This window comes from Sprattus sprattus (assembly GCF_963457725.1).
Source record: "Sprattus sprattus genome assembly, chromosome: 4".
NCBI lineage: Eukaryota > Metazoa > Chordata > Actinopteri > Clupeiformes > Clupeidae > Sprattus > Sprattus sprattus.
In genome coordinates this window covers 22015132-22025231 of record NC_137923.1, presented here as the reverse complement: position 1 = coordinate 22025231, position 10100 = coordinate 22015132, and the positions used below count along the sequence as shown (strand labels likewise).

Genomic DNA, 10100 nt, shown 5'->3' with positions numbered 1-10100 from the left:
GAATGTAAAGAGGATGTTTCGTTATTGACCCCAGTTACCTCTCAGCCGATGATTTATGACATTTGCATGTCATATGCTTGCTCAATCGCAGCACATGTCTGCCTGAGCAGCTGTCTATAATTATGCTGAGAGCCAAAGTGCTCTTTGGAGATGTACAAGATATACAATAGCTGTCGAAGGGCTTTTTTTACTAAATGGAAGCTGAATTTGGCTGGTGTCCAACACCTGTCAAAAATTGATGCCCTTTTGTTTGCAAATCAAATAAATAGGGAGCGATCTTCCCCAGAACCAATTCAGTCAGCTCACACACTTCTTGCATTCACTTGGTCATACCAAACAAAAGGTAAGATTGCACTTACTGAAACTTTTTTTTAGAAATATTCAACATCTTTCAGAGGACGAATTAGCTTTGCTAACAGAGTGTACCACAGGCAGAAAAGACAGTAATTTAAACATTCCAATACGAGATAAAGTAACTAAAGTGTCAACCTTCTGAATTCATTGCAGCTATGTGCAACATGAAAGCCATCATTGTTCTTGCCTGCATGGTGGGGTTGGCAATCTGTGCACCTGTAAGTAGATCTCATGAGACTGGACACAGCTCATGACCCACCGTAGCATTATAATGTCTGTTTATGTCATGGTCACCACATGCATTAGAGACAGGACACAGCTCATGACACACCTTACAGAATGTTTAAGTTGTGGGAACATAACTGGGACCAGAATTGCTCTGTGTGGGGAATATTAAACCACAGGAGTTGCATTAGGAAATTACATTAGCTTTGTTCTAAGGACTCCATGGACTCACCTCAGCATTGTTATTCCTGTTTAAGTTATTGTGTAATTTCTATTTCTTTGCAGCAATTTGCACCCTACATCGAGGTGGAGATTAAGCAAACTCCAGGGGTTAGTGAACTATGGAAACTGATGTATAATACATACAAAACAAACCATATTTTCAGTGTGACGACTGTATGTGAAACATTGAGAAGTTTATTCAGACATACGACTGATTTAAAGAGAGAAATGTGTTATCTTGACAGGTTGCTGGTGTAGCTGCCCCTGTATCTGGCGCCTCTCTGCAGGCGGTGAGCACTTATATGTTATCATTCTCTGTCTTGAACTGCACATATTTACTAGATATTTGTTCAACCTCAGTTGGCAGTCAGCACTGTACTCATACAGTTCATGATTCTTACAGATCCTGAAAGCTTTGAGTGCTGCACAAGGTGCTGGTGGTCCCCAGGTGAGTTCCAAAGCACCACACAGCCACTCAAAGTCACGACCACACTTGAGGGTGATCAACTGCCAAACCCCGTCGCAGCACATGTCACACTTGTGTGCTCAGTCTGCTCCATGTGTGTCTCCTGTCTTAGGTCCTCGTGAAGCAGTCCATCCCCCAGCCTGCTGGCAGAGAGAGTGTTGAGATTGTGAGTGTTTGATACTGGTTATGTGTCTCCTCATTTCATTTTATTATTAATAATAATAATAATAATTATTATTATTATTATTATCATTATTTTTATTATTTTAACTATTCGGAGGTGTTTATTGATTAACATCTCTTCATCTCTTTGGTCTCCCCCAGTTCTACCCCTTGCCTGCTGCCCCTCCTGCTGCCCCTGTTGTCCCTGTTGTCCCTGTTGTCGCTGCCGCCCCTGCTGCCCCTGCTGCCCCTGCCGTGAGTTCACCTGTACTTATTAGATACGCAATTAATATTTAACACTTCAAGAAACGGTGTGAAAGATGTTGCTGACTTGGAACTGTAAGTGTATACCTGAACTGCAGAACTGCATTAGGTTGCTAGACAGCTAGGGTCGGTTGTCTTTAGCCTTCAGGCTTGACATTAGGCCACTGTCCACTGTTTCCCTCTGGTGGCGCTGGTGTTCAGCGTTAGTCATTGGATAAGGAGCCAAAGGACGGCGAAAATGATGTCATTAAAAATGAAATGTTGTGCTAATTCACTTGTGTTTCATATTCGTGTGTGTGTGTGTGTGTGCGCATGGATGTGTGTGTGTGTGTGTGTGTGTGTGTGTGTGTGTGTGTGTGTGTGTGTGTGTGTGTGTGTATGCTTTCAGGCTCCTGTCAGTGATGACGAGGAAGAGGATGATTAAACTGTAAGAACATCCATCCACTATATAATTTAGCATCATACAATACTTGCAAAGAGTTATACCTATGAAAATATTTCAGAACAAGTAATTGAAATGGTTGCTATATAAAAAATATCTAGACCTATACAGACATCAGATTAAGTACTTAATTCATTTTGGGCAAGGTTTTCAGTAAGTTGTTTTAAATTATTTCATTTTCAGATGCTTACCCAGCCAACTCCTTAACTCTGGTGCCAAGACCTGGAACAAAGATGTGACCTGAAAACTGCTTCTTCTTTCCCAGCCTGATAATGCTATGCACCCACAGCTCTGCTGTGGATGTGCCATAATGTGGTGCTACAGCCCTGGCTTCCTCATTCCCACTGGAAGTCATTAAGCTCTTTCGTTTACTCGTTTCGTTTTTTTTTACAGCAGTTTGTTTTATAAAATAAATGATGCAATAAATCTTAGTTTCTGTCACACATACTGAATTTGTGTCTTTATTTATTCATGAGCAGAAATGTCTTTCTTTGACTGCAATAGGAAGCGGTTAATGAATCAAGAAAAGTGGTGGAATAATATCTCAGACAATGGAAAGAATGGAGTGAAAGATTTAGCAACAGCATCTGTATTTCAATTAACTACATCAAGAAAGCAAACAAAGAGCACAGTGATGTTGATACAGAGGATACTTGAGGAACCTGAAAATGCTTTTAATGATAAGAAGTGTGTTAAACATTTTATTTGATAAAATATGAAAACATTTTAATATGGCATGTGACTGTTCTTTGCTTTTTGTTTAAAGGTACTTTCCACAAATTACTGCTTATCAGTTAAAACAATTACAGTTATACTTGAGGTGTTTGTGCATACACACACACACACACACACACACACACACACACACACACACACACACACACACACACACACACACACACACACACACACACACACACACACACACATACACACACACAAACACACACACACACACACACACACACACACACACACACACACACACACACACCCACACCCACACACACACGCACACTCTCTCTCTCCTCTCTGTCTCTCTCTGTCTCTCTCTCACACACAGTCCATACATCTGGTGATGCTAAGGAGGTCAGTAACTATCGCCCCATTAGTATACTCCTAGCAGCCTCAAAGGTCATGGAAAAGGCAGTGGCGGAACAACTCATTGCCCATCTTGAATCCAAGGCACTTTTACATCCTCTGCAGTTTGGATTCAAGAAAAAAACATTCCACCGAGACGGCCTGCTGCTACCTTCTTGAGGACATTAAAACCAGTAATTACAATCATTCGTCACACACCCAAAACTGGATCAAATCATACCTTCACCAGAGTGTTTGTATAAACAATACACTTTCCCCATCTAAAGCATGGACACTCGGTGTACCACAAGGATCAATCTTGGGGCCATTACTTTTTAGCATACAGTATATATAAATGACCTGCCTTCCATTTGTGATGATGTCAGCATAATAATCTATGCCGACAACATTGTCATACTCATGGTAAGAGCGCTACAGAGGTTGCCAAAAAATGAACATAAGCAATGCAAAAGGTTGCTCTCTGGTTACAAAACTCATGCCTCACCTTAAACCTAGAAAAAACTGTTACCATGTTTTTCACCAACAGGCACTTACTGAAGGACTGCCCCAATGTCTCAGTAAATGGGCAAACAATCGATAATGTGGATATATTCCAGTACTTGGGTGTTACCCTTGACCCAACTCTTAGCTTTAAAAAACATGTTAAAAAACTGAGAAACACACTGAAATTGAACCTAGCTAACTTCAGATACATAAGGAATTCCCTCACAGTTGAGGCTTCTAGTATGTTGTATCTAAAGACTATGATTATACCACATCTTCTATACTGTATTACAAGCTGGTCTCAGTCAAATAAAACAGTTGAATCCCTGTACAAAAATGCCCTCAAAATCCACAATAAAAAGCCATCACTGTCAGATACTAAAAAAATATGAAATTTTAAACTTTGAGAATCTAATCAAGCACTCAAATGTTTGCTCACTTTTTAAAATTATTCGTAATGCTGCAGCTCCCCACTTGAAAAAATATGTTACTCTTTGTTCTGAGAAGTTAAGACGGACAACAAGATCTGTAACAAGTGGTGAGTGTAGTGTACCCCAACGCAAAACGGTATTTGGAAAGTTTTTTTTCTGTAACATAACTCAATGGAACACTCTGCCAACATAAATCATCTCATGTAAAAGTCCTTACACCTTCTCACATCTTGTCAAGCGCTGGCTATTGTCAGGACAGGAGTGTTCACGTTTATGAATTGTTTTGTAATTTTACTTGTAATTATTATGTTTTTATGTACCATTCCATCAACCTGCCCAGGGACTAAGTGGAAATTTGCCAACTGCTAAAACCTGGCTCAATGCATTTTCTCATGTTGTATAGGATTAATGTTTTATTGTGCACTGTCCCTGTTTGAAAAATAAACTAATTACAAATTACACACACACACACACACACACACACACACACACACACACACACACACACACCAAAACACACACACACACACACACACACAAACACGCGCACACACAGACAGACACAAACACACAACACACACACACACACACACACACACACACACACACACACACACACGCACACGCACACACAGAAACAGACACAAATATATACAATTGTATGTACGAGTCAATAAGTCCAGCTGATGCCATTATAGCTTTTGGATGCTTATCACATGACGTGCTTGTTATTCCAACAAGCAACCTGCCATGTACAGTATAATCACAAACTAATGACTTTCATATTGTGAGACCACATCCCCAGATCAACCTATTCCATCAACTTTTTTTTTCAAGAGCTGCCAAACCTAATTCTGATCGTCTACTAACATGCAATTCATTCAAGATACATTCAGATGCTGAATTGTTAGTTAACTAATTAAACATAAATGGAGATACCAACATGGTTTTAGATGAACAATTTGATTTAAGGCAAGAGGATAATCTGTGGAATTTAGAAACTCCTTTACTGTAAAAAAAGATATCATTTTGAAGTACTTTTATGTATTACGAAGCAAAACAAAACAAGCCTGGCTCAAAATGTTTCGTTTAGCATACTTTCTGAGTGGCCCATTTAAGAACCTTAACAAACTTTGATACTGAGAAACTTACTGAAATGTGCTCCTCTTGTGTGTGTTTAGGCATGAAATGCCAGAGTCATCTCAGTGATTTCAATGTCTGCGTCAGCATATGGAACCAGCTATTGAGGAGGCCGTTTCTCGCAACTGGTCATTTGCTAAATACTGCCCACACCCATTGACCAAAGAACACATCGTCACAGGATTGGCTTAAATGTGGACCATGTAAGGTTTATAAGCAAGAGTGTAGGCCAACATTTAGACCACTGGGACTGACTGGTTCCTCAAACAGTCCGTTTGACCTTCAGAAGAAGAAAGGTAATGCACTACCATTTCTAAATTTCAAACATGTTGGGTGTAATGTACAAGTCTTTACACTTCACTGGACCAAGGTCATTTTTGAAATGTTCTTCATATTTCCGTGGCTTTCTCTGTTTCCTAGTTTGTGCTCTCGTGACCATGTGGACCACTGCCCTTTGTCTGTGTTTCACCAGTGCAATTTCTGCTGCACCTGTAAGTAAGAGTACTAATGCCAACAAACGTTTTCTATTGAATTGAAAAATTAACTATAAGTAGCTTATCTTTACACCAACTAAAGAATGAATGTTGTGCACTACAACGTTCCTACATTTCTTTTATTATTTTCACAGCTTGGGTCACCGTTCTTCAGTTACCTGCCCCAGTATGAAAGTCCGAGACAATCAGGTCCTTCTGCACAGGTAAGTTCCACGGAAGTACTGTGCATATGTAAAATACTTGATTCTATTATGTAAAAAACAGGACATTGTACCGAAAAACATAGTAAGACATTTTCAATGGCATGACATTAATTTCATTCTTGGTTTCTTTTCACGAAGGGGAACAATGTCCCCTACGCACAGCCTGGCTTCAACGCCCCAGTCAGCATGGAAATAGTATGTGCATTGCCTTCCTCATTAAACATTCCTCCCCACTTACTCTAGTGTGTGTGTGTGTGTGTGTGTGTGTGTGTGTGTGTGTGTGTGTGTGTGTGTGTGTGTGTGTGTGTGTTTGTGTGTGTGTTTGTGTGTGTGTTTGTGTGCATAGCCTTCCTCATTCCTCCCTACTCACTCTAGTGTGTGTGCGTGTTTGTAGAAAGATCTTCTTCTCATGCGCATGAAAACATTGTCATTCTCATCACATTGTCAGTTCCACTTCACTGGGAACAATAAGCCTGTCCACAGTTCTGCATAGACGTGGGGAATCATAGCGTGAAGTCACTTGTCGGCACACTGACAGGGTTCATTTCCTCCTCAGGTATTTCCCCAGAGGTACCCCAGTGGCCCAGCAGGGGGGCGGACCGGTGGGCCTGTAAGTATGAAGTGGGATCATTCTGTCAGCAGTCTTCAGTTGAATTATGATTAGGATGAATGTCAAGGGGAATCTTTCTCTCTTATTTTCTCCCTCTCTCAGGTGTATGGCGGGCAAGCTTTCATCAAGTACTCCATACCCAAAGCCCCAGGCCGAAAGAGTGTGGAAGTGGTGCGTGCATAGCTCACAGTGATAGACAGGGGCTAACCTCACTAACGACCCCAGTCATTATGAGTAGCAGTTTCAACTCACCTGACTGTGTGCATCTTATTAAGTGCAGATGGGGAAAACAGTTTGCTTTAATCCCCTCAGACTTGCAGTCTCTGTGGAAACGTTTGTAATGTCTTACTTGGAGAAAATTACAGTGTGGCTCAAAGCTCTGTTTTTAACTGTCTCTTCTTCTTTTTGTTTTTTAAGTATTACCCTTATGACTTTGGGCAGCAGCAACAGGTAACAGTTCTCTTTTTAACTTCTGAATTGCAGGATGCATTTTCCATCTGTGTATGTAAGAATGTGAAATATATTTTTGTGTTTATTTCAGAACTTTCCAAGTATTCCTCAAATGCCCCCAGTTACAAATGTAAGAGATGACCCTCTATGTCATTTCCATCTATGTCATTTCCCTCTTTGTCATTTCCCTCTATGCCATTCCCATTTACGTAATTTCCCTCTATGTCATTTCCTCTATGTTATTTACATCTCTGTTATTTCATCCTTCTTTCACACAAATAAATGTGGTAAATTACGGCAAGGTAAAATACAGGACACACGTTCACCTATATACCACTGACAAAGTTGAACTCTCTTGCAGCTTTTCCCATTCAACCTTCCACCACAAACTGTTCCTCAGCAACCTCCTCAGGTAGGATTGCAAAATCTACTAAAGCAGACTGTATCTTTATGTATGTATGTAACTGTCAAATGACCCCAGCTACAAATGTAAGAGATGTCCCTCTATGTCATTTCCCTCTATGTCATTTCCATCTATGTCATTTCCTCAATGTCATTCCTCTATGTCATTTCCTCTGTGTTATTTCATCTTACTTTCACACAAATAAATGTGGTCAATTACGGCAAGATAAATACACACAAAGACACACATTCACCTATATGCCCCTGACCAAGTTGAACTATCTTTCAGCTTTTCCCATTCAATCTTCCCCCACAAACTGTTCCTCAACAACCTCCTCAGGTAGGATTGCAAAATCTACAAAACAAATTGAATCTTTAACCCCACTGAAATCCATGCTATGACAGTAGTAGGCTTGGCACCCACCCTTCAGACTGGGTTTGAGCTCAGTGGAGGAACAATTACCACACTATACGTGTTCTGTACTACAGTAGATCTTGAACCCTTGGCAATGATACGTCTACAATATATATGTATCTTTTGAAAAAAAGGGCATGATTGTCTTTTCAGGAAAAGCTGGAAACTTGGGATGTATTGCTATAACACATTGGCCTGACAGGAAAACTAGAACAAATTATGGGAAAAAAGTTAACAGGCGTGGATAGCCAAAGAAATATGTTTTTGTCATCTGAGTAAAACTGCAAAAAGCAGCCATCTGCAAGTGTGAGAGGATTCTGTGATGGGGTGTATTACATTACTGTTTTCTCAGGTCCCACCATACCAGTCTGTGCCGCCACAGCCCCAGGACACACTGCAGCCAGCACAGCAGGAGCAGCAAGCCCAGGCAGGTCGGTGTGCAACTCTTCCAAACTCCCATATGATTTTGACTGTCTCCAGATTACCACACTAACTGTGTACTCAAGCCAAAAAGCAGCAGTACTTATGTATATAACTTATACACACACTCAAGAAGTGGCATTCGTTTTCCATAAGTACCTCTGCTGTGATAGCGCTTACACCCAGAGTGAAGAGCCGTTTTTATTTCAGAGGTGCAAACATTGTGCATTTTGTGGTAAATTTAGCATATTAAACTTACCCATTGTTAAGTGACTGACAAAAGCATTATTGTTTGTCTTGCAGGAGGAACTTTACCATGAATGAATGACCTGGAGTTTTGTTTGGATACTTGAACAGACACTATGACATTTACTCTTTTATTTAAATCATATACTTTGTTATTAGTATACAGAGACAAATTTGTAACAGAGTAGACAGAAACAGTTTATTGTATACTTTCTACCTGTAGAAGCATGTAAATGCTATGAAGATGTCATGCTTTTGTTTGTACTGAAAATCTTATTACTGCACTGCCTATAATGACTAATCGGCAACTGCAGCAGTTTCCAGCATGTGAAGTAACATAATAATTACAATAAATCTGAGCATCAAAAGACTTGTGTGAGTACAGGTTGTCTGCTGTCAGAACATTTCAAGCTATTAGCATTGTTGAATTAGGTAGTATATGTGGTCTTAAACGTCCAACAGAGGAAAAAGTGAGATCTGGAAAGACAGTGTTAATGAACCATACCTACAGTGTAAGCAGAGAGCAAACACAACACAAATGAAATGATTGTCAAGAATGGAAGATACTTCTTGTGTAGCTTTGCCTCCTGCCTCCTGCCTTCTGCCTCCTGCCTCCTGCCTCCTCAGAATCAAAATCAGAATCAGAAGCAGAGGTACTACACATAACATAAGACATAGAAACGTCTCGGTTACTTACGTAACCTCGGTTCCTTTAGTGGAACCGCAGACATTACCAGATGGGAAGTGACATAGTCACGCATCCAATTCGACTACACTATTTATTCACGCCTGGAAGGCTGAGATGCGTCAATCATCTCCTGAGCCCGCCCCCTCAGGAGCGCATAAATATGAGCGCTTGACGCATCTCGGGTCTCTGGATAATTGAGCGTAACATAAAACACACCCACTCCAAGAAAAGATGGACACTCTACACGCAAACCTTGGTAATGTCTGCGGTTCCACTAAAGGAGCCGGGATTACGTAAGTAACTGAGACGTTCCTTGTCGTAGAACCTACGACATTACCAGATGGGACCGTATCCCTTCACGCGTGAAAAATACAGTGTCAATCAACCTTAACCAGCTCCTCTTACTTCTGACCTCCCAAGAGGTTCTCACGACAGCTGGCGGTTAACATCACAGGGCAATCCCTTCTTTACATAGGCTACAGGATCTCTGATCACCAGCCTACATGATTCCCCCTTATATCGGTTCATTTGCATTTATCATATAAAAGCTGATGAACACATACATTACTATACCTTCCTTTCACATAGCCCAGAGTGATCTCTGATCACCTGCCTACATGATTTTCTCATATAACGGTTCATCTGCATTAGTATAAAAGCTAATGAACACATACGTTATCAATAACCTTCTCACGCAGACTAAGCAATCTCCAATTGTCTGTCTACATGATTTCCCCATATATCGGAACGTCAGTATTTAACGTGTAAAACCTGGCAAACGTTCATATTAATAACCATTCACAGGCTCTGGGGAGCTATTGAATTTTCAGCTTGTAAGACTTCTTGCAAGAAAGAGGGAATCGACACATCTAACATACAGAA

The 10100-nt window shown here is 40.6% G+C and overlaps 1 protein-coding gene across 1 annotated transcript; it reads left to right on the top strand.

Annotated features, from left to right (window-relative positions):
* Positions 1 to 310: 310 nt before the first annotated feature.
* scpp7 (secretory calcium-binding phosphoprotein 7) lies at positions 311 to 2517 on the top strand. Its single transcript, XM_080837761.1, has 9 exons — positions 311 to 343; positions 508 to 572; positions 865 to 909; positions 1047 to 1091; positions 1205 to 1249; positions 1380 to 1433; positions 1592 to 1684; positions 2082 to 2120; positions 2319 to 2517. Exons 2-8 carry the CDS (start codon positions 510 to 512, stop codon positions 2115 to 2117), a joined length of 381 nt encoding a protein of 126 aa, XP_080693887.1. The 5' UTR covers positions 311 to 343; positions 508 to 509; the 3' UTR covers positions 2118 to 2120; positions 2319 to 2517.
* The last annotated feature ends 7583 nt before the right edge of the window (positions 2518 to 10100 follow it).